Source organism: Phocoena phocoena, chromosome 11 (assembly GCF_963924675.1).
Source record: "Phocoena phocoena chromosome 11, mPhoPho1.1, whole genome shotgun sequence".
In the NCBI taxonomy this organism is placed as follows: Eukaryota; Metazoa; Chordata; class Mammalia; order Artiodactyla; family Phocoenidae; genus Phocoena; species Phocoena phocoena.
Window position 1 is genome coordinate 7,227,240 of NC_089229.1, and position 25,530 is coordinate 7,252,769.

Below are 25,530 nucleotides of genomic sequence, written 5' to 3' on the forward strand. Positions count from 1 at the left end.
GATTCCTTCTAGTGTAGTTTTCATTTCAGTTATTGTATTGTTCATCTCTGTTTGTTTGTTCTTTAATTCTTCTAGGTCTTTGTTAAACATTTCTTGCATCTTCTCGATCTTTGCCTCCATTCTTTTTCTGAGGTCCTGGATCATCTTCACTATCATTATTCTGAATTCTTTTTCTGGAAGGTTGCCTATCTCCACTTCATTTAGTTGTTTTTCTGGGGTTTTATCTTGTTCCTTCATATGGTACATAGCCCTCTGCCTTTTCATCTTGTCTATCTTTCTGTGAATGTGGTTTTTGATCCGCAGGCTGCAGGACCGTAGTTCTTCTTGCTTCTGCTGTCTGCCCCACCATTCACTTTTTTGGCAGCCACAGTACACTTTACTTTACTTGGCTTGTGGTCAACCAGACAAGCAGGCCCCCCAAACATACCCTCACCTGTGAACTACAGTCCTCTACCCTCAATGCTCTCAAATAAAAGTACTCAAGGGTTATACGTAAATGTATAGTCACTTCACGTGTATGTTTCAGCCTGTTATTTCTCCCTGTTAGAGGCCCTTTCTATTTATTTATTTGGCCACACTGTATGGCTTGTGGGATCTTAGTTCCCCAACCAGGGATCAAACCCATGCCCCCTGCAATGGAAGTGCAGAGCCCTAACCACTGGACAACCAGGGAATTCCCTAGAGGCCCTTTTTTTTTTTTAGTAGATTACTGCTTTTTTTTTTTTTAAACATCTTTACTGGAGTATAATTGTTTACAATGGTGTGTTAGTTTCTGCTTTATAACAAAGTGAATCAGCTATACATATACATATATCCCCATATCTCCTCCCTCTTGCTTCTTCCTCCCACCCTCCCTATCCCACCCCTCTAGGTGGTCACAAAGCACCGAGCTGATCTCCCTGTGCTATGTGGCTGCTTCCCACTAGCTATCTATTTTACATTTGGTAGTGTATATATGTCCATGCCACTCTCTCACTTCATCCCAGCTTACCCTCCCCCTCCCCGTGTCCTCAAGTCCATTCCCTAGAGGCCTTTTTGATGGCTGTTTTTGTCACACACAGACCTCCCTCCCAGCTGAGCATCACCCTTAACCTGATAAGTTAGGCAGCCATGACCAGCTCCACATCAGGCCTGGAGGCTCTTTTTGAGCTAGACACTGATCTTCTCATGAGAAGCCTTGGGCTCCAGGCAGGGAAAAAAACCATCCTTACCTGTGGCCACCTGACAGTCAACAGGTACTGACGACACACCATTTCTCCTATTAATTTCAACCTTGCTTCAACAAATCTTCCTGAGGGTACTGCCTATGAACTAGTGCCCGCATTAATGAGCAATAAAAGGTCCTGAGAGGTTTGAAGTATGGGTAGAAAAGAGGCCTAGAGAACTGTGACTGGATCATCAGATCCTGAGTCAGCTGTGGGGTGAAGTGGAAAACTGAGCTTGTGCCAGGAAAAATGAAGATACATGGATTGTACCCCATGAAGGCCTACTCTGTGCCAAGCATCCTGTGGCATTCTACATCTACGGTTATTTTTGTATCAACCCTAAATCAGGTATGCACTATTATTTTACCTAGGAGGAACCAAAGGCTCATAGAGGCTAGGTGACTGCCCAAGGTTGCATAATTAGTGACTAAGCTGAGAACAAACCCAGGCATTCCTGATTCTGGAGCTTGTCACAATGATTTTCCAAACATTACCAGAGAATGAGCAGAGAAAGATCTGGAAGGTCCTTTATCAAGAAGCCCACAGGAGATCAACCAATCAGGGAACTGTGCACGAGCTGATTGCGTACCCTGCAACCCTCCTCCCTCACCTTGCCTTTAAAAATGCTTTGCTGAAACCCTTCGGGGAGTTCAGGGTTTGGGGGCATGAGTCCCCGTTCTCCTTGCACAGCCCTGCAATAAACCTCTCTCTCCTCCAAAAAGAAAAAAAAAAAAAAGCCCACAGGAGTAGACTGACCCACTGGCTTCTTACAAAAAGATGAAAGGGTGGAAGAAAGGAACAAGGCCAGCACCACTGAGAGCACACCAACAGCACGCCCAGCCCCAGGCCCTCAGGCACTGTCCCAAGCAGCCAGAGCACCTTGGTGAAGGAGCTTCATGGCCATGCTGTCCAGTTCTTGCTCTGACTCGTTTCTCAGCTGCACTAAGGAGAGGAGGCTCAGCAGCAAAGGCAGGTTCCCCGAGGCTGTGAGAAACAAGGAGAGCTGGTCAGGTGGATTGACCATCAGATCACCCTAAGGTCAGACAGGCACCCACGACCCACCAGCAGTAAATAGTTTGTTGGGATTTACCCCTATTTCCTGACTTTTTCCTTCTTCATTTAGAAGAGGGGCAACTGACATACTGAGTGCCAGCTCTGGGTTGGGTACCAGGAATTCATTATTTCACTTAATCATCCTAAAAATCATGTGAAGTAGGGATTGTTATTCCTATTTTGCAGTTAAGAAAACTGAGGCCCAGAGAGGCTGAGTGACATCTCCAAGGCCCCGCAGCAGCAGGGCCAGGGCCAGAACTTGAACCCAAATCTCAATCCAGTGCTCACAGTCATTCCACTATGTGTTTCCAAGAAATCTCATGGCTCTTAAACACTATTATTAGTTAGTTGTGGCTCGTCCTTCCCTGAGAAAGAAAGACTCAGCTCTTCTAGATACCCTTAAACATACCTCCAAACCGCTGTCCTCAATCAGAACTGGACCAAGTGAGCCACAGCTCTCTACCTACTTCCTCTTAATTGCTTTGAAATTTAAAAATTCAACTTTCTGAGAGTAATCAGACCAATCCCAGTCTTTCAGTGTCTTCATACTGTACCAAATATCAAGCTTCCTTGACTCCAGGGAGTCCCATTCCAGATTTAGAAACCATTCTTTTGGATCTCACCAGGAGCTTCCAATACATCACAGATCCACCCCCTTCCCAGCCCCTGCTGGTTGCTGCTGCCTCCCTGACCTCCCCAGTATTTACCCCTTTTTTCTTCCCAACTGGAGGCTGCCATTCCTGTGATAAACAGCTCTGAGCACATGCTGGGCAGGGTGGGGACATGCATGCATACATCAAACACTCTCACCCATGCAGACATTAAACATAAGCACACTCAAACCACACACACAAACCAAATATGTTGAGCACCCACTCTCCAATGAGAGGAAGGAGATAAAGTTTAGTTTGATGCCCCACTGTTCTGACTTTTCTTTTGCATGGAAAACTCTGATTCTCTCTCCTAGAGCAGACCTCATCAGGGCAGAGATGCCATTCTGTCTGACCTTCAGGTCAATACATGCCCCCAGCAGCTGCAGACTGACCTTCTGATGGGGAGGACCCATGTTCCACCAGCAGATGCTGTAGGATCAGCAGGAAGTGGCCTCGGATGAGACCACCCACTTGGACATCCTCATTCCTCCTCAAAAAGGTCCTCAGGACGATCAGTACCTTGCGGGCTGTGTCCACTGGACTGGAATAGATGAGGTCCTGAGCAGGAGAGAAGGAAGCCAGAGCTCAGAGGGCATTATGGTTAGGGACAGGTGGACAGTGAATATGAGAGGAGCTGGGGAAGGGTCCCAAATGATGGTGTCACAGAACCTGGGGAAAGAAGCACTCACTCAGCATCTACCGTGCTTCATCCTGTCAAATAAGTCTATCCTAAATAGGAGAAAATGAAGGCTCAGAGAGATTATGTGGTGTGCCAAACTTCATGTAAGCTAGTAAGTGGCACAATTAGGATTTGAATATGGGTCTCCTAAATCCAAGCCCAAAGCTCTTTCTACTTTCTGGGATGCCTCTCTCTTGTAAATGGAATTACAGGGTCAAGAAGAGGTTATTTCAGAACAGGGGACCAGAGGGTGCCTTAAGGGAGACAGGGGCGGGGGATGGAGATGTCAAAGGGCAGGCAGAGGATGGGTTAGGATAGATTCAGGGTACAGGAAGGGAAGCAAGGACCAGATCAGGCCTTGTCTCTGCCATGGCATCTGGCTATTTCTGCCCCAAGGTGTAAAGGCCTTGGTTTCAGAAGGTGGGAAAGAACATTGCTTTTTATTTGCTTTCAGAGTTATTTTAACGAGTATATGTTAAAGGCAAAGCCAGCAGAAGCCACACCAGAGGCTATCCTACTGATAGCTCCTGGCACCTTCCAGCTCAAACAAGCCTATTCCATTGGACAGGCCAGTTAGGGCTGGGTGTCATGAAACCAAGGTTACACACAGACTCCCTTTCCAGGGGAGACAACTTCTGACACAGAGAGACATGATTACAGGGCAACTGGCCAGACAAATCCAGATGGGCTGATCACTGGGTAGCACAGGGGTGTCTGGGCCTGGCTCTTTAAAAACCTCCACAGCTGCCAGAGAAACAACTATAATATTGATGAAATAATTCATATTTTATGGCAAGATGAGAAAAATTAAAAATTTTTTTCTACTCGTTTGGGCCTCTTCCCTCCCCTTTGGCGTATACTGTGCATCTGCATTAACCAGACCTCCTTAGGGGACAACATTCTTTCTTAATCTCATCAAGGGTCACAACGCACAACTCCTTAGGGGATAATTTCCTTCCTAATCTTGTAAGGAGCCATGATGACCTGTGACCCACTACTTGCTTTGTACATGTAGATCTGGATTGTGTAAACTGTCGATAACACATCATTTAACCGTTTGTCTCAAAAACTTACATCACTGTGCTTTGACCTCTTACAGGCAGAACAGTCCTCAGAGCTTTCCTTTTTTTTTTGCCACACCACGTGGCTTGCGGGACCTTAGTTCCCCAACTAGGGATCGAACCCTTTCCCCCTGCAGTGGAAGCACAGAGTCCTAACCACTGGACCACCAGGGAATTTCCCTCAGAGCTTTCTGAAAGACTGTCTCCTGGGTTATAATCCTCAGGTTGGCTCAAATAAAATTTTCCATTTCTTTCTTAGATTGACTATTGATTAATTTTTGTTGACATTATCAATAGCAATCACTCAATTAGGGCCTGATAATGTCAGGTACTGTGCTGTGTTTAAACTGTAGTTGTATGTTTGTTTATACATTATCTGTATCTTCATGATAACTCTTCCAGCTAGGTGCACCCCGATTTTTCAAATGAGCAAACTGGGACAGATTAAGTAGTTTGCCTATCAAGAAAGCAGTGGCATTGTAAGTTCTACTACACTGTGATTTAATGAAGGGCAGGGATGAGATTGGCTTCATTTTTGTTACCTTGTAGGGACTCAGAAAACATCTCTGGAAGGAAAGGATCTCAGAATGAGAGGGCTAGAGGTTCATTTCCACCAACCTTTTTTACTTTACAGAGTATGAGGCTAAAGCCCAGATGAGGTGTGATTTGCCCAAGGTCACAGGGCCCAAGGCCAAACCAGTTTCCCACTCCTGCTCCTTCACTGGTGCACAGCTGCCTGACTGCCAGAGCTGGTCCCTTAAAAACCTGAGTTAGTAAATGTTAACAGTGCAAAAGGAAGGGGGCTACTTAGCATTTAGCAGCCATGCTGAATGTCAGGGGAAGTAGTGCACCCCACCATATGGGTCAGTGGGAAGGCTCTGGGTGGAGCATGGCCCACTCCACAGTCTCTCCTGTCCAGAGCTGTCCAGAACTCTCTGGGACTGGACCGACCAGAGGGATGTGGCCAAGCAGGGAACAAACAGAGCTTCTGTTTTTTACACATAAACAACCTACATGAAAGACCACGCGTTGATAAGAGTGGCAATTAACAGCTTTGTTTTCACCTGTTAATTACACATATCAAAAACAGAAATTAGGGGCTTCCCTGGTGGCGCAGTGGTTGAGAGTCCGCCTGCCGATGCAGGGGACACGGGTTCGTGCCCCGGTCCGGGAAGATCCCACATGCCGCGGAGCGGCTGGGCCCCTGAGCCATGGCCGCTGAGCCTGCGCGTCCGGAGCCTGTGCTCCGCAGCGGGAGAGGCCACAACAGTGAGAGGCCCACGTACCGCAAAAAAAAAAAAAAAAAAAAAAAAAAAACAGAAATTGGTACCACCACATATTTTTAGACTCTTTCCTCTCCTGCGGCTAGAAGCTGGGGAGAAATGGTAGGAATTATATATACATGAACAAACAACAAAGCTGTTCCTTGCTATTTTTTCTTACCACTGATGTTTCTAGGATCTAATTTAGTGAAAAACTCATTAATTTAGGCTCCAGTCATGGTCATGATCTTTATTAGCTATATGACCTTGGCAATTCAATAAGCCTCTGTGAGACTAACATTCTTTATCTGGTTCAGAGTCAGTCAATAATCAGTGAATGATAGTCTACCGTGTATAGCATATCACAAGTGTTCCTATACATTCTTTCATTTATCCCCATGTTATCTCCCTTATGCATGTGAGGAAACCGAAGCTCAGAGAAGCCATCTTCCAGTTGTTAGTGGTTTGTTGTGTCTGAGTCTCTCACTGGCCCATGCGGCAGGGACTAGGTGAAATTCATCCCTATATCCCTAGTGCTCAAACAGCTCTCCCATTAGATGAAACACTGAATTTAGCTGAGTTTACTAGAAAGAACATTAGGGAGTCAAAATCTGGGTTTTAATCTCAGCTCTTGTGACCTTGGACGAATCTCTCTAAAACTATTTCTTCATCTGTTTAAAAAGAAAAAAATAAGATACCATGATTAGTATCTTTCTCAGAAGATCTGAATTTTTCTTTTTTGAGAGACTTAGATCTGTCCAGACCCCTAACTCAGTAGGTCAGCAAAGATTTATAAGTACCTGTTATGTGTGAGGAATTGACCCTGAATACATTACCTGGCAAAGAAAATCCAGTATCTTAGCTCTGTCCATTGCTACTCTGCCCGGCATCCCATCTTTTCTTCTTTCCCTATGCACTAATGGTTTATTTTTAACCCGTTCCTTCTTCTCTTTTCTTCCTCCTCCAAGGAAGAATTTGAGCCAACGCATGAATGTGGCCCCTATCAAGCCAACACGTGTGCGATTTCACAAGATGACAGATCTTAGGGAAAAAGGTGAAGATTTAAGTCTGTGTGGGGAGTGTGTACATGAGAATGTGAATACAGACAGATGTAGGTACCTAAGGATGTGAGATATACAATATGCAGGTGTTATTTCCACCACAGTCACTCCAATAAAGTCAGGGAATCGTGTTTGTTGATGATAAGAATATCAAAGGAACACCCACTCTTCTCTAAAGGGCTATGTCATTCTTCCAGGACTAAGGGGTGGGGAGCCAAGTAACTGGCATTGAAGGCAGGGGTTCTAAAAAGAGTGTCTCATATGCTAGTGTGCTCAGTTTGGGACCTAAAACTAGTAACTGGTCACTAAATACAAATCGTCAAATGTGTAAATAATTTCCTTTTTAATATATATATATATAAATTATAGGAGTCATCTCTATAATAATGAGGAAAAAAAGATGGAATTAAAGTCAGTGTGTTAGAAACTACAGACAGCAGGCGGCTTACTTATCTAACTGATGTACCTGACAGAAATTATAGGAATGTCTTACTTCATAAAAAAAGCAATGGAATATGCAATAAACTCATGACAAAAAAATTCTGGGTATGCCTAAGGGAGGGTGTTGCACATGTAACATTATCCTGAGAGTTATGGTAGAAAAGAGGCCGAGTCCCTCTGCTATCAGACATCTTCATCTACGTGCCCCAGGGGTCCCCTATGACATCAAACCCTTGTTAACAGAATATGCTTAAGAGAAGACAGGGAGGCGAGAGGGAATGGTGACTGAGGTCAGCATTTCATAGGTATATCCCCTGGGGATTAGAGAGGCATATATCTCTCAGTGAGCAGACCTCCATCAGACTTCAGAAAGGGTATAGACTTACAGAAACCAGGCACCTGCCAGCCGAAAGCACCTCCTACTCACATGGAAACAGTGATAAGTCCAGAGGCAGGCAGAAGCAGCTGCGGGTGCTTCCTGACCTCAATAAACCAGCTCCCAGAGAGAGAGGGCCCACCATCTCTGAATGTAGAAATGAGCAAGTGGTCACCTACCAGCAAAATGAGCAGGGTGCTGGGGCTGCTTCTGAGCACATGAAACAGGGCTGCTAAGCTGGCGGGAAGGGTGGGCTGCCCAGCAGAGGCGACATCATCCAGCTCCTCACAGATGCTCTCTTCCCAGGAGAACCAAAGTTCCAGTACACGGTGCCCAAACCTACTCATCAGCTCTGGATACAACAGGAATAACCTGAGCAGGAGGGGGTGGTGGGTGTACACTAGGTGCAGGTCCGGGATGCCCTCTAGTAATTTTCTGATGGCACCAACCACAGCCTGAAGGCAAAGAAGAAAGGGGCTAAATACACCTTGCAGAGGACTCAAGAGACTCCAATCCCCAACAAACACAGACAGCCAAGACATAGCGGGAAAAATGTACTGGCTTCTCAGTGCTCCAGGATATCTACACTGGCTCATCCCAGCACCCTCTAGAGAAAAGAAAACCTCACTGTGCTTACCTTATAACAGTGGTCCTCAACTGGGGGTGATTTTGCTCCTCAGGGGACATTTTAAAATGTTTACAGACATTTCTGATTGTCTTGATTGGGAGAGTGCTACTGGCATCCAGTAGGAGAGAGCAGGATCCCACTAAATATCCTACAATGCACAGGACAGCCTCCCACAGAAAAGAGTTATACTGTGCAAAATGTTAATAGTGCCATGGCTGAGAAACCCAGCTCTATAATGATATCACAGTGTACCATAATTGTCAGCGTGTACTTGTCTACCTCCCACACTAGACTTGAGATGCTTGAGGGCAGGGACTGTGACAGATTGATCTGTGCACTTGGCATAAGACCTGGCACAGAGAAAGCAAAGGGCAGGTGTTCTGAATCATTTATTAACCCTCAAAAACCTATCTCTTCCCATTGTACATATTACAAAGCTCAAATTCCTTAACATGCTATTTTAAGAATTTTATAGTTTATAGTTTTCACTCTTCATTTGGGTCTTTGATCTATTTTGATTTATTTTTTGTGTACGGTATGAGGTAAGGGTCCAACTTCATTCTGTTGCTTGTGGATATCCAGCTGTCCCAACACCATTTATTAAAAAGGCTGTTCTTTCCCCACTGAATTGTCTTGGCATCCTTTTAAAAATATATGGGTTTCAGCTTCCCTGGTGGCGCAGTGGTTGAGAGTCCGCCTGCTGATGCAGGGGACACGGGTTCGTGCCCTGGTCCAGGAAGATCCCACATGCCGCGGAGCGGCTGGGCCCGTGAGCCATGGCCGCTGAGCCTCCGCATCCGGAGCCTGTGCTCCGCAACGGGAGAGGCCACAACAGTGAGAGGCCCGCGTACCGCAAAAAAAAATAAAAATAAAATAAAATATGGGTTTATTTTTGGACTCTTAGTTCTATTCCATTGATCTGATTGTCTATGCTAGACATATACCAGAACCACACTGTCTTGATTACTCTATTTTTGTAGTAAGTTTAAATTAAGAAGTGTGAGCCCTCCAACCTTGTGCTTTTTTTTTTAATTTATTAATTTTTTTGGCTGTGTTGGGTCTTTGTTGCTACATGCGGGCTTTCTCTAGTTGCGGCAAGTGGGGGCTACTCCTCGTTGCGGTGCACGGGCTTCTCACTGCAGTGGCTTCTCTTGTCATGGAGCATGGGCTCTAGGTGCACGGGCTTCAGTAGTTGTGGCACGCGGGCTCACCAGTTGTGGCGCACGGGCTCTAGAGTGCAGGCTCAGTAGTTGTGGCGCACGGGCTTAGATGCTCTGTGGCATGTAGGATCTTCCCAGACCAGGGCTCAAACCCGTGTACCCTGCATTGGCAGGCGGATTCTTAACTACTGCACCACAAGGAAAGCCCTGTGCTTCTTTTTCAAGATTGTTTTGGCTATTTTGGGTCCCTTGCATTTCCATATAAATTTTAGGATCAACTTGTCTATTTCTGGACAAAAAAAGAGAAGGCAGGGACTCTCCTGGTGGCGCAGTGGATAAGAATCCGCCTGCTGCAACTAGAGAAGTCCTGTGTGCAGCAACGAAGACCCAACGCAGCCAAAAATGAATAAAATTAAATCTTAAAAAAAAAAAAGAAGGCAACAGGAATTTTGATCAAGATTATGTTGAATCTATAGATCAATTTGGGGAGTACTGCCATTTGAACACTATTGTCTTCTTTTTTCCTAATTTTATTGAGATATAATTGATGTATAACATTGTATAAGTTTAAGGAGTATAACATAATGATCTGATAAATGTATATATTGTGAAATGATTACCACAATAAGTTTAGTCAACATCCATCACCTCACATAATTACAAAAGTTTTTTCCTTGTGATGAAAACTTTTAAGATCTACTTTCTTAGCAACTTTCAAATATACAAAACAACATTGTTAGCTGTAGTCATCATGATGTACATTACATCCCTAGCACTTATTTATCTTATAACTGGCCATTAAGTCTTCTGATTCATGAACACAGGTTGTCTTTCTATTTAGTTATGTATTCTTTAAATTCTTTCAATAATGTTTTGTGAGTTTCAGTGATCAAGTCCTTGCACTTCTTTTGTTAAATTTATTCCTATATATTTAATTTCTTAATGCTACTGTAAATGGAATTATTTTCTTAATTTCTTTTCGAGCATGTTATTAAAGACTTAGGTCTACCTCCCAGCTTCTTTCCACTCCTTCTCCCACGTGACCTAGCCAAGCCACACTAAACTAGGCTTCTTTCCTTGAATGGATAGACTGGGTAACTCCCCACTTCTGTATCTTAAATCTTACTCTACTCTCAGCCTGAAAGTTCTCCCTTCACTACCTCCATCTCTTCCACGAAGCCTCTCTGATGCCACAATCGGACACAACCTCTTGCCCCTTGTGCTTTCGTAGCTCTCAGTGGTCCTCCAGCTCCAGGGAGCAGTGCAGCTGTTCCCTGCCTTGTCGGAGATCTTTTTGTCTCTCTTGCCAAACTGGTGCTCCCTGAGGGCAGGGAGTTTGTTTGATTCACCTCAACCCTGACAGGGACCCACATGGCACCTGGCACATGATAAGTGGTCAATGCATATAGGGGAGTTATTGTTTAATGGGTATAGAGTTTCAGTTTTGCAAGATGAAAAGATTTCTGGAGATAGATGGTGGTGAGATGGTTGCACAACAATATTAATGTACACAATACCATTACTGTGCACTAAAAATGGTTAAGATAGTAAATTTTATGTTTGTGTATTTTACCACAATTTTTTTAAAAACCTGGATAAATAAATAAAAATAGAAAAACAAAAATGAAGTGAAAAAAAACAAGTTGTGACTGTATATTGCCATTTATATATTTATATAAGAATTTTTTAAATGCAAAACAATGTTATATATCATTTATGGATTCACACCTAAGAGGGGAAATCTGGAGCTCCTCCATAAACTACCTTCTAAGTCTCCACACCCACTGGTAGATGGGAAGAGAGGGCCCCCAAGAACCAATCTTGCCACGATTATTAGTCTTGAAGCCATCAGGACTATTCCTATTGTGTCCTTTTCCCCCGTTTACGTCAGTCACCTCAGAAAGCCCAGAAATTTCAGGTCACCCCCATATGGCTCAGGACATGCCCTCTTTAAATCCCATCTCCCACTCTTACACAGCTCCACAACCCTTCCATGTGCCCTCTAGAACTCACTCACAGTTATCAGCAAATTCCCTATGTCCTGTACCTCTTTGAATATTCCCTTCACCTTGCTGCTTTGATTCTCTGCCAAAAACCTCTTTTGCCTACAGTCTCTCAAGGGGGGCTATTTTCACTCCCACTTCCCTAGTTTGAAAACCTTGGCCTCTAAATTCTCTTACTTCCTCCTTCTAATCTCCTTTACCTGCCTCAGCCATTCATTCCCACGGTCATGTATCCAGACCTTGTCATTACAAAGAACTGCACCCTCCCAAATAATCCCAATTTCAAGCATCCCATTTTACCACCACCCCTCCTATCTTTCCAGCTCACTCCCTCTAGTATTTCAATTCAACAATTCTTTGACCCTCATGAGAACCAAAATCTTTGAAAACATCCTTTTATTTTCTCTTATTCTCATACTTCACACTGGTCCATCAAGAGATCCTATGGCACCAACTTCAAAATATATCCAGAAGCTGACAATTTTCACCACCTACTCCACTATCTCTTGCCTACATTATTGCTGTAGCCTCCTAACTGGTTTCTGCATCCTCACCCTTGTACTCCTCTGTTATATTGTCCTAGTGGCCAGAGTGATCTTGTTTAATCCAGCCATGAATTAAACCATGAGACTGTATGAGATCATCAAAGCAGTAAATTTAGAGAAAAAAGAAAAGCAGTCACAGACTGAGCCTTGAGGTACTACAACATTTAGAGGTCAAGGCGATAGAAGAGAATCAGCAAAAGACACTGAGACATAACTGCCAGAGAAGTAGGAGGAAAACTAGGAATACCCGGTATTCTAGATGCCAAGGAAAAGCAGTGTTTCAAAGAAAAGAGATGTTGTTGATAGGTCAAGCAAGATGATGACTAAAATACTGACTATTGCCTTTAGCCATGTATCTGTTGTTGGTGACTTTGACAAGTGCATTTTCAGGGATATGGTAAGAGTGAAAGCCTAACTGGGTAGGATCAAGACAGGATGGGAGAGCAGGAATGCCTGAAGCATCTTGTGATACTAGGAAACTCAAACTCAGGCTTCCCTGGTGGTGCAGTGGTTAAGAATCTGCCTGCCAATGCAGGGGACACGGGTTCGAGCCCTGTTCCGGGAAGATCCCACATGCCATGGAGCAACTAAGCCTGTGCACCACAACTACTGAGTCTGCACTCCAGAGCCCACGTGCCACAACTACTGAAGCCAGCGCACCTAGAGGCCATGCTCAGCAGCAAGAGAAGCACTGCAACGAGAAGCCCACGCACCACAATAAAGAGTAGCCCCCACTCGCAGCAACTAGAGAGAGTCCACGTGCAGCAGCCAAAAATAAAAAATTAATAAATAAATAAATTTATTTTTAAAAAAAGAAAACTCAAACTCTGTGTCAAAGATCACTAAGGTTGTGTCAAAAGGACTTAGGAGCAATCTTGAATAGGCTCCCACTGGCCAAAGATAGGACAATTTGATCCTCAAAAGGATAATATAATGGATTGAAACCATCAAATATTTTTAAATCGATGAGCTCATAATGATACTAAAAAAATCTCTTTGGTCACTTTTAGAGAGTGCTAGGCAACGAACTCATTTTTTTTGAAAACTGGTAATTAAAGGGAAAGAATCAAACATTCACTCTATGCTTCCTATACAATCTACCATTCAGAGTAACTGAATAGTTGGTGAGAGAAGTTTCTTTTTATACAAATAGTCCAGTTAATAAACAAAGAGAGAATGACAGAATTAGGATATTATATTTTGCAATCCCTAATGAATTAAAGGATCTAGGGAATGATCACCAATGGCTGCTAATACCACAAAAAGAGAGACAATGGGACATTATATACCTACATCTGTCTTACTTGAGAACACTTGCACTTCTACTATACCTTCCTGATTCCATTCAAATTAAACCAGGTCTGCTCATGTCACATTTGCCCCAATAGTAATTTTTTTTATAGTCATTGAAGGAAGAGAGTCCTTAATTTGAGGCTGAAGAGTCCACATCTAAGGAATAAAAGCAATTTTCAGTGGAAAAGGTGACAGATCCAGTGATGAATCAGACATAGTCCTCCACCCCTGAGAGTTTATAAAGAAGCTAGAGAGAGAAAACCTGTAACATATAACCACCTTCAAAGCAATCCAAGACCAGCCTGGTTAACAATGATGATCTGGGTGCCGGCAACACACTTTGTTTGATAAACTGTTACCTGGAGACACCCCACACCTCTTTCCTCCTGCATAAACCAGAGGTGGTACTAAGAAAAGAGCCTTGGAAGTTGGTCAAGTCTGAGCTGGAGTCCTGGTCACGCCATCAATTAACTGTGTTACCTAGCAAAAGTTATCAATACTTTAACCTAAGTCTTGATTTTCTTATCTATAAAATGGAAATAATAATCTCTGCCTCCCAGTACTGTTGAGAGAATTGGCTAAGTTACAAGGGCTATGTATATATCAGCACTCTATCTTCCCCCACTCCCCCAACACACACTCTCTCTCTGCCACCCACCTTCTCTATATATACATCATCATAGTCTCCCAAGGAACCATGATGTGAAGAGGTGCAAGAGGAGGAAGAAAAGCCCCAGGCACTTTGGTCCATACCTCATCTAGCACACCGTCTTTGTCCTGGCAGATTGCAAGTAGATAGATGGAAGCTCTGAAGACCACCAGTGGAGGGCATTCACCCTGGTCCTGCAGAGACAGGAGGAAGCTTCGCACAGCCATGAATAACTCCGCTTCTGAGACAAACCTGTCAACCAAGGAGAGTCTGAGTGAAAAAGGCAGAGATGGCTGTCCTGCCCTGCTACATCCTCCCTCAGCCACTGTCCTTCTGTCCCAGCATGTCCACATTCTAATGACAACTTGCACAAAGAGTGTGTTGTATATATTTAACAAAGCATCGTCACACATGCATAGTACATAGTTCTGTGCTTTGTGCAAGGCTCTATTAGAGACCAGAGACTCCTCACCCACATCTAGAAGGTAAAGCATCAGGCAGCTGGACCGGCAGTGTTAAAGAGAAGGATGCTGCTTCTGGGGTTCAGGAGGCCCTGCTTTGGCAGCCAGTCCACCCTTCTCGTATTTATCATTAAACATTTCTGTGTTCAATGGGCTACTTTCTGGGGGAGGGAGACGTCTATACTTGTACATGCAAGGGAGATGGGGATGAGGAGGAAACTGACTTCACTATAAACCCTCTTATATCTTTTAAATTTTCTACCCTATGTCTCACCTATCAGATTAAGACCCTCCAAAATTAAACATTTTTAAATAGGTAATACTAAATGCAATGCAGTATCCTGGATTGTGTCCTAGAACAGAAAAGGGACAATAGAGGAAGAATTGGTGAAATCTGAATAAAGCTTAGTTAATAGTATTGTACCTTCACATATATCATCAAATGATTTTCAACAAGGGTGCCAAGACCATTCAATGGGGAAAGGACAGTCTTTTCAACAAATGGTGCTGGGAAAACCAGATTTCCACACGCAACAGAATGAAGTTAGACTCTTACCTAACATGATATTAAAAAAAAATTAACCCCAAATGGATCCACACTTAAGACCTAAAACTATAAAATTTTTAGAAAAAAACATAAGGCAAAACTTTCTTGACATTGAATTTGGCAATGAATTCTTGGTTATGACAACAACGGCATAGGCAATAAAAGAAAAAATAAACAAACTGGACTTTATGAAAGTTTAAAAATTTTGTGCATCAAAAGACTACCAACAGGGCTTCCCTGGTGGCGCAGTGGTTGAGAGTCCGCCTGCCGATGCAGGGGTCACGGGTTCGTGCCCCGGTCCGGGAAGATCCCACATGCAGCAAAGCGGCTGGGCCCGTGAGCCATGGCCGCTGAGCCTGCGCGTCTGGAGCCTGTGCTCCGCAACGGTAGAGGCCACAACAGTGAGAGGCCTGCGTACCGCAAAAAAAAAAAAAAAGACTACCAACAGAGTAAAAAGGCAACCCACAGAATGGGAGAAATTATTTGTAAATCATATATCTAATAAGGAATTAATATCCAGAATACATAGAGAACTCCTAAAACTCAACAACAAAAAAGTTGAAACAATCTGATTAAAAAAATGGAGAAAAGATTTGAATAGACATTTCTCCAAAGAAGATATACAAATGGCCAATAAGCACATGAAAAGATGCTCAACATCACTAATCATTAGGGAAACACAAATCAAAACTATGAGATAACAACCTCATATCCATTAGGATGGCTACTATCAAAACAAAAATAAGTGTTGGAGAGGATGTGGAGAAATTGGAACCCTTGTGCACTGCTGGTGGGACTGTAAAATGGTATAGCCACTGTGGAAAACAGTATGACATCTCCTCAAAAAATTAAAAATAGAACGACCAGATGATCTAGCAATTCCACTTCTAGGTATATACTCAAAATAATCGAAAGCAGGGACTCAAGGAGATATTTGTATACCTACGTTCACAGCAGCATTATTGACAATATATAATAAAAGGAAGCAACCCAAGTCTCTATCGACAGATGAATGGATAAGCAAAATGTGGTATATACATGTACAATGGAATATTATTTGGTGCAAAAAAGGAGGGAAATTATGACATATGCTACAGCTTGGATGAACCTTAAGACATGCTAAGTGAAATAAGCCAGTCACAAAAAGACAAATACTGTATGATTCCAGTATAATTAGTACTTAGCATAGTCAAAATCATAGGAGCAGAAAGTAAAATGGTGGTTGCAGGGGCTGGGGGCAGGGGGGAATGGACTTAACTATTTAATGGGTATAGAGTCTCAGTTTTGCAAAATGAAGAGTGCTGGAGATGGACAGTGGTAATGGTAGCACAATATTATGAATGTATTTAATACTACTGAACTGTACTGTAAAAATAGTTAAGATGGTAAATTTTATGTTTGTGTATTTTACAATTTAAAATTTGGAAAAAATAGTAATGTGCCAATGTTACTGTCTTAGTTGTATAAATGTACCACAGTTATGTATTAGGAGAAAATGGGTGAAGAGTAACTTTTCTGTAAATCTAAAATTACTCCAAAATAAAATGTTTATTTAAAAACTAAAAAGAAAATGGATAATAGCCATAATATAAATATTATGCTACCAAAAGAATAAGGTAGACCTATTAATACATATAGTAGCATGGAAAGATGTCCAAGATATACTGTTAAGTTAAAAAGCAAGTTGAAGACCTTGTATTATATCCCATTCTGTATATTAAAAAAAAAAAGTATATTTGTGTGTTTTTTGTTTTGTTTTGTTTTATTATTATTTTTGGCTCCGTTGGGTCTTCGTTGCATTCCCTAGTTGTGGCGAGCGGGGGCTACTCTTCATTGCGATGCGCGGGCTTCTCATTGCAGTGGCTTCTCTTGTTGCAGGGCACGAGCTCTAGGCGCGCGGACTTCAGTAGTTGTGGCTCGCGGGCTCCAGAGCGCAGGCTTGGTAGCTGTGGCGCACGGGCTCGGTTGCTCCGCGGCACGAGGGATCTTCCCGGACCGGGGCTTGAACCCGCGTCCCCCGCACTGGCAGGTGGATTCTTACCATGTGCCACCAGGGAAGTTCCTATATTCGTGTTTTTTAACACACAGAAGAGTTTATGGAGGGTACCCAATAGTAGTTAACTCTGGCAGGTGTATGGGGAAGTATTTTAACGTTATAGCCAATCATTTTTCTTGAGTTTTTACAATAAGCACGAGTTTTAAAATTAAAAAAAACCTTTATATATATATATATATATATTTATTTATTTATTTATTTATTTATTTATTTATTTATTTTTGGCTGCGTTGGGTCTTCGTTGCTGTGCAGGGGCTTTCTCTAGTCGTGGAGAGTGTGGGCTACTCTTTGTCGCGATGCATGGGCTTCTCATTGCTGTGGCTTCTCTTGTTGCGGAGCAGGGGCTCTAGGTGCGCGGGCTTCAGAAGTTGTGGCGCACAGGCTCAGTAGTTGTGGTTCACGGGCTCTAGAGCGCAGACCCAGTAGTTGTGGCGCACAGGCTTAGTTGCTCTCCAGTCCAGGGCTTGAACCCCTGTCCCCTGCATTGGTAGGCAGGTTCTTAACCACTGTGCTACCAGGGAAGTCCCAAAAAAAACTTTTAAACTATCACATGGGTCAAGTGATGTTCAATGAGGGTGTCAAAACAATTCAAAGGAGGGGGAAAAATAATCTTTTCAACAAGTGGCGCTGGAACATCTGTATAAGCCACATTAAAAAAAAGAAGTTGGGGGCTTCCCTGGTGGCCCAGTGGTTGAGAGTCCGCCTGCCAATGCAGGGGACACAGGTTCGTGCCCCGGTCCGGGAAGATCCCACATGCCGCGGAGAGGCTGGGCCCGTGAGCCATGGCCACTGAGCCTGTGCGTCCGGAGCCTGTGCTCCGCAACGGGAGAGGCCACAGCAGTGAGAGGCCCGCGTACCACAAAAAAAAAAAAAAAAAAGAAGTTGGACCCCTACCTAACACCATCATGAAAGTTAACTCAAAATGGATCATAAACCTACATGTAAGAGCTAAAATTGTGAAAGAAAATAACTATAGAAGAAAATATAGGAGTAAATCTTCATGACTTTGGGTTAGAAAATGTTTTCTTAGAATCAACACCAAAAGCATAAATGACAACAGAAAAAACAGACATATTTCATCAACCCCCAAATTTTTAAAATTAGATTTAATAAAAATTTAAAACTCTGTGCTTCAAAGGATACCATCAAGAAAGTTAAAAGACAACTAACAGAACGGGAGAAAAAAATTGCAAATCATATATCTAATAAGGGACTTGTATCTAGAACATATAAAGAACTCTTACAACTCAGTTAAAAAAATGGGTCAAAGATCTGAATTTCTCCAAAGAAGGCGTGCAAATGGCCAAGAAGCACATGAAAAGATGTTCAAAATCATTAGTCATTAGGGAAATGCTAATCAAAACCACAATGCAAAAACCACTTCATAACCGCTAGGCTGGCTATAATCAAAAAGATGGACAACAAGTGTTAACAAGGATATGGAGAAACTGGAACCCTCAAATATTGCTGGTAGGATTGCAGCTACTCTGGAAAACAATTTGGAAGTTCCTCAAAATGTTAAACATTGTATTGCCATATGACTCCTCAATTCTACACCTAGTATATACAGAAAAGGAAGAGAAAAACAAGTACTCAAACAAATACATGTATACACATATTCACAGCATTACTATTCACAATAGCCAAAAGGTGGAAACAGCCCAAATGTCCAGCCATGGATGAAGGAATAAACAAATTGTGGTGTATATATACAACGGTATATTATTCAGCCAAAAAAAAAAAAGAATAAAGTACCAATGCATGCTACAAACATTATGCTCACTGGACGAATCTTGAAAACACTGTGCTAAGTGGAAGAAGCCAGGTGCGAACGGTATGACCACATCTATAGGAAATGTTCAGAATAGATAAATCCATAGAGACAGAACACAGACTGTTGGTTGCCAGGAGCTGAGCAGAAAAAGGAATGGGTAGTGACTGCTTAATGGATAAGAGGTTTTACTTTGGAGTGATGGAAATATTTTGGAACTAGATAGAGATGGTGGTTGCACAACACTGTGAATGTATTAAATGCCACTAAATTGTTCGCTTTAAAACAGTTAATTTAATTATGTAAATTTTACCTCAATAAATTATTTTTTAAAAGCTTAACAGAAAATAGTCTTTTGATTTTAAGTTTTAAAAAATTGTATAGTAATTCTTAAAACCAAAGTAAGGCACTGACATTTTTTTTTGGTGCGTGAACAACACCCTCAGGGATATCAAGGAACTCTCATTAGCATTCTAGGCCTCTGTCTCTAGACAGACTACCCACCTGTCTTAACCCCCTCTCCAACATGTGAGCCCCTGAGGAATATAAGCCATTTCTCACTTATCTCTGTGTCCCCAGTGCCCAGCACCAGGCTTGGAGAGGATGCCTCTGTAAACATTTATTGAACTGAACTTGGCTAAAGATGTAGGTTCCAGAACCAACTGTCAGCCACCAGCTCTGACCACTGACCTGTCCTCGTGAATGTAGGCCAGGTAGAAGAGGAGCAAGATGCAGTACTGTCTCTGGCGAGTGGCTCCCTCCACATACTGGCGATCCGACAGGAAAGCAAGGCTTTCAGGGCTCCTGCTGCTTATCTGGGGCAGCCCATGCTGCAGAAGCTCAGACACTGCAGAGAGTTCTGGGGAGAGAACAAGCAGGAGAAAAATCACACAAAGGACACAGGAGAGCAGGTAATGAGCACATGGGTGTCCACTACATACAGAGTGCTGCACAGGGCAGCAAGGATACACGCCAGATAAAAGGAAATCAGTCTCTTCTTCCTCTCTACCAGAAGAGACAAAAGGTAGCATGTGGAAAGGACATAGATACATTCGTTCACTTGACAATGTCCACTGATTGGCTACTCTAGGCCAGGTTGTGAGACATAGGCCCTACCTCCAGTAGCTGGCAGCTGGTGGGAAAAAACAGATAATGAGACAGATAATTACAGGACACGTGATCAGTGCCATGTTCAAGCGTGGAAGAGAGAGTGACTCATGCCACCTGCGACGGGGAGGGCAAGCTCAAAGAGGGGGGAACTGTGGAGGGTGAAGAGAAAACAGGCAGAGAAAGGAGGGAAGAGACTCCCTGAGCCAGGAAGCAAGGAGTTCAGCAGCCTGGAGGCATAAGAGGAAGTCATGTATAATGGGCAGGAAGGAGTTCAGTGTGACTGGCCCCTCAGTGAATAGATGTGGAGTGTTAGGGGTTTGGGACTGTGTGATGTAATTTGTAGCTAGACTGTGAAAGACCTTGAATGATGAGTAGAGAATATGGATTTTATCCTGAGAATAGATTCCTAAATTTCTTATGAAACTTCTGTTTCTTAAAAGAAAGAACATTTGATTACCAAAAGAATATGAAAGAAAAAGACCTCAGAGCTTAAATTTTGAATAAAGTCACCTTTATGGAAAATTCACTACATTACCCTTATTTTCCAAATTTCACCATAGACCAGAGAAAACTCCATCACTGTCGGACAATGCCCCACAGACTGATGTTTGGAGACAATGGCTGAAGGCCAGGGTAGTTGAGATGTTAAGGATAGATCGTGTAGCAGTTGGTGAAGACTGGTTGGAGGATGAGAGACTGCAAGCAGGGGGCCAAGTTAGAGGTCAAATGAAAGGGTCCATCCTGCCAGTGCAGTGGGCCTACAGGCAAGTTTAAGGTGACATGGAGAATGTCCCACTGAGATGTGCTAGCAGAGTCAGGTCAGGTTTCCTAATTCTAAGCTTAGGGCCTTTTCTACCAAAGCACACTATGACCACTGTGATAATAACAAAACTAATATCCTTGAGCCTCGCACATCCATATATAGAAGAAAGAAGCAGTCTGCATGTAAGTAAGGTTGGCTGCTCTTCCTGGTGCTCTGAGATATGACAAGATCTCAGGGTCTGAGGGGGCAGACAGTGGGGCCCCTCCTATTCCAACAAGAGACGGAGCTGCCTGCAGCAGGGGCTGGTGCTGGTGAATACTAGAGGCTGTTGTGATGTGGCTGCCACCACGGTGGAAGTCATCATGTCATTCTCTGTGCAGGCCAGACCACACCTGAATAGGAGGCAGAGAGCTGGACACCAAGCAGAGAGGAGTGGCTGGTACAGTGAGAGAACTAGAAGCCAATCCATGTTGGAAGGAATGAAAATGCTCACCTGTGCTGCTGTCTCTCTCAGCATAGTGTCTGAGAAAGACAAAGGGAAAAGAGCGGTTTGGGAAGTCTGTAGGGAGAAGACAACATCTTCATAAACGTAAAAAGAGGAAACACAGCCAGCAGCAAACGTCACCCACAAAGAAGGCACGGTATTTGTTGAATGAATGAATAAAACAATGATTAAACTGTTTTATATTATAACAAGAGGGAGAGGTCTAGGATAGAGGAACTCCTTAGGGCAGAGAACAGATCGTAATTATCACTGTATCCGCAGCTGCACTTAGGCCTCCCTGACATGCTGCAGAAGCTCAACTAATACTCAGCAAAAGGGAAAACCTCCAGCTCTCAGCCCTGCATCTGCTGCTCCCCCTGCCTAGATGGTGCATGGGACTCCTTGACCTCACTCAGACCTCCACCAACATGCTACCTCCTCACCTCCTCATGAAAACCCTAATGTGTACCTCCTCCTTCCATCACCCCCATCCCTTCACCTAGCTTTATTTTTTTTCATAGCACTCATCCACCCCTGACATTATATCTATGTGTTTATTGTCTGCCTCTCCCACTCCATTAGAACAGGGCTTTGTATCCCTAATACCAGCTCCTTGAATAGAGTCTGGCACATAGTAGATGCTCAAGAAATATTTCTTGAATGAAGGAATGAAGAAATGAAACAGGCTGTTCAAGATATTTTGAGCAGGGCTTCCCTGGTGGCGCAGTGGTTGAGCATCTGCCTGCTAATGCTGGGGACACGGGTTCGAGCCCTGGTCTGGGAAGATCCCACATGCCACGGAGCAACTAGGCCCGTGAGCCACAACTACTGAGCCTGCGCGTCTGGAGCCTGTGCTCCGCAACAAGAGAGGCTGCGATAGTGAGAGGCCCGCGCACCGCAATGAAGAGTGGCCCCGCTTGCCACAACTAGAGAAAGCCCTCGCACAGAAACGAAGACCCAACACAGCCAAAAATAAATAAATAAAGTACCTTCTAACTTTAACATTAGAGTACTCGCCATTTCCCCATTTCTACAACAAATACACTTCTGCATGAAAACATAGACTAGGAAAATCTCATATTAGGTTTAAAAAAAAAAAGATATTTTGAGCAAAGGTATCTGGGGGTAACAGGCAGAGAGCAAGAGGCCTGGTGTGAGGGACAATGCAGAGAAGTTGGTCACAGGGAGGAACTGGACTTGTTGAGCTTTAGAGTCCTTCTCAACCCTTAAGGTCTAAAGGTCCCAGAGGCTTGGATTCCACTGTTTTCTGATTTATTTATTATCTCACCTCCCTAGGAAGCAGCCTACAGTTCCATCATTCCATTCCATGGTTCCTCTGGGTAGCTTCAAGCAAAGGTTTCTTATTACTGTACTGACTCACTACCCAGCCAACCAGCAAGGCATCCAGACTCTAAAAGACCACCACAGACCTCATGAGTGGTCAAACTACAGCATCTTACCTTCTTGGGAAGGTGGTCCTGTCTTCTCTGGAGCTGAGAGGAGGTTGATGCACATGTAGTAGAGGAAACTGGAACACACCTGGTTTAGGGCTGAGTGACTTAGTGGGAGAAGAGGAAGACAGAACAAGAGAGTACATTGCTACTTCGGCTGGGACAGCATTATCCCTGCCGTGTACTGGGGCACCACTGCTTTGTGCCAGAGCCCAGTGAAGTTCTAACCATGGCCCTGGTAGAGAAGGTCTGGAGGTAGCTGTGAAAAGTAAATATGGAACCTGCTGCCCACAGATGTAACTTAGGCACTTGGCCCATATAGGCATTCACTAAATATTTCCTGAAAAAAATAAATCAAGGAGGGCTACTAAGCTCCAATTTAATAAAACATATAGGGCTTCCCTGGTGGCGCAGTGGTTAAGAATCCACCTGCCAATGCAGGGGACACAGGTTTGAGTCCTGGCCCGGGAAGATCGCACATGCCATGGAGCAACTAAGCCTGTGCGCCACAACTAGTGAAGCCCACACACCTAGAGCCTGTGCTCCGCAACAAGAGAAGCCACCGCATGAGAAACCCGCCCACCGCAATGAAGAGTAGCTCCCACTCGCCGCAACTAGAGAAAGCCCGCGTGCAGCAACGAAGACCCAACGCAGCCAAAAATAAAATAAATAAATTTATTTAAAAAATAAAATAAAATAAAACATAAATGATCTCTAAGAGCCCTTCCAGTTTTGATGTTACAGGTGCCCATCCAAGTATCACATGGAATGAAAGTCGTATCAGAACCAGACAAGTAAAAGCTACAGGAGCCCATCCAGCTCGTACCATCAGCTGCTGAGCAATTCCCACACTGTGTCAATCCCCGCCAAGGTCCTATGACTAAACCACACCAATCAGAAATTTCCACTTGTCCAGTCAAGAAGGACACTTGTCCCCTTGGGACCATACATACCTCAGGCCGCTGCAGAACCTGGCCTTCAGTTCCAGGGTCAGTTGTATGAAGGATGAGGCAGCTTGGGAGAATTGAGAAGAAAGCAGAGAGCAATTTAAAGTAGACTTTTTACAGAGACTCCCAAGTCTGGGTGGTACTAGTTCTGGAGTCACACAGACCCAGGTTTGAAATTTGCTCCATCACTATCTAGAAATGTGGCTCTGGAACACTTATTTAACTTCTCTGAGACTCAGTTTTGATATCTATACCTCAAACGTTGTTGTGAAACTAAGTAAAATAAACGAATATAGAAGATCTAACAAATACTTAGCTCAGAGTAGGTACTGAATAAAAGTTCATCTTCCTTTCTGATGAACAGTCTACATTAGCTGGTGACCCTGGCCCAGGACCGTGCACTGTCTGACTCTCCTAGTTGCCGCTACTACCCCGCCCTGCCATGCAGCTCTCTGTCAAAACTGACCTCTGTCCTGTCCATCCTTGGTCCCTGTAAAAGCAGTATTCTTGACAAGAGCTCCCACTACACCAGCTCCAGGGCTGGGGATAATCTTATTCTATTGCAGGGCTTCTGGTAGGGAATTAATCCCTCAGTTTCATAGTAACTTTCCAGGACAGCAGTTTAACCCATGGCTCCCTCAGCAGGGGAACGCCCAGTTTGCCTGCTGGAAGGGTTCCTCGTAGTACAGACTCTCAGGGATCCAGAGTTTCTCCACCCCCGACTTCAGGTCTCTACCCCCTCTTGGCTGGCGGTGCCTGCTTCCCTCTTTTCTCTTGCAGTTTGGGCCCTGACCCTGTTCTCGCTGGCTTCAGGCTACATAGACCTCCCTGTAATCACACTTTCTCTATATGCCTTGCGCTCTGCACCACTGCCCCGCCAGAGATCTACACTTCTGAAGCTGTACCCATTCAGCACCCCAAGACTGGATTCTCTTGGCTCTTGAAGTATGGCAAGCAGAAAGAGCAGATGAAGGGAAGGAAAGGAGTATATGTCAGTTGTCACAATGACTAAGAGGTACACTCATTCAGGAAATCTACATATGTTGCCTCATTTCACTCCCATTATTATCACCATGTTCTAGTTGAGGACATTGCAGATAAGAAAATTAATTTGCCCAATGTCAATAAACAAGGGATGCTTATTACACAACCTATATGTACTAATCACAAAGGTCCTACTTTTTCCCCTCTTCCACACAGCCTCCTACTGTCTCCTAGAAGTTCCTCCCACTTCCTACATGGAATAGCTTCCTAAGGGTTTCCTGTACTCTGTTCTTTTCCTAGAGAGAACAAAGATACCTCTGAACAGCGACAAGGGACCTCTCCAGGATGACCCAGACCATCAATCAGAAACTCCCTCAAAATCCCACATCAAATATACAGACAACTGCAAAAGGTATTCCCCTCAACTCCCCAGCTCTGGATCCTGGCTCCTGTCCTTTCCAAGGACCTTGCTCTGCTGAGTACCCCTGCATCTCTCTACTGCTCCTTCGTATACACTGCTAACAGAATAAGTGTTTCCAGTCTTAGGGGGTACTAAAATCCTTCGTAACTCCATGTCCCCTTGCAATTACACCCCCAGTTCTCACCTCCCCCCCTTACACCAAACTTATGGAAAAATTTGCCTATTTTGTCTTTACTGCCTCACCTTGCACTCACTCTTCAATTCACTACAGTCCAGCTTACACCCCAACCACGCACAGCAACTGCTCTGGCCAAGGTCACCAACAGCCTACATGATGCCAAATCCAATGTACATTTTTCAATCCTTGTCTTACTTGACCTCTGGGATGCATCTGACACTCATGACCACTCCCTCATCTACAAAACTCTCTTCACTTGGCTTCCCTAATGTCATCCCCTTCTGGGTT

At 43.8% G+C, this 25,530-nt stretch overlaps 1 protein-coding gene across 1 annotated transcript in view; it reads right to left on the reverse strand.

Annotated features, from left to right (window-relative positions):
- Window positions 1-25,530, reverse strand: part of MEI1 (meiotic double-stranded break formation protein 1) — a 67,313-nt gene that overhangs the window by 18,434 nt on the left and 23,349 nt on the right. Inside the window, exons 16-22 of the mRNA XM_065886983.1 lie at window positions 23,666-23,726; window positions 22,722-22,819; window positions 19,595-19,763; window positions 14,174-14,321; window positions 7,971-8,246; window positions 3,304-3,469; window positions 2,085-2,189 (exon numbers count right to left, since the gene is read on the reverse strand). Coding sequence (XP_065743055.1) covers window positions 2,085-2,189; window positions 3,304-3,469; window positions 7,971-8,246; window positions 14,174-14,321; window positions 19,595-19,763; window positions 22,722-22,819; window positions 23,666-23,726 — 1,023 coding nt within the window. The remainder of the gene's footprint in view (window positions 1-2,084; window positions 2,190-3,303; window positions 3,470-7,970; window positions 8,247-14,173; window positions 14,322-19,594; window positions 19,764-22,721; window positions 22,820-23,665; window positions 23,727-25,530) is intronic.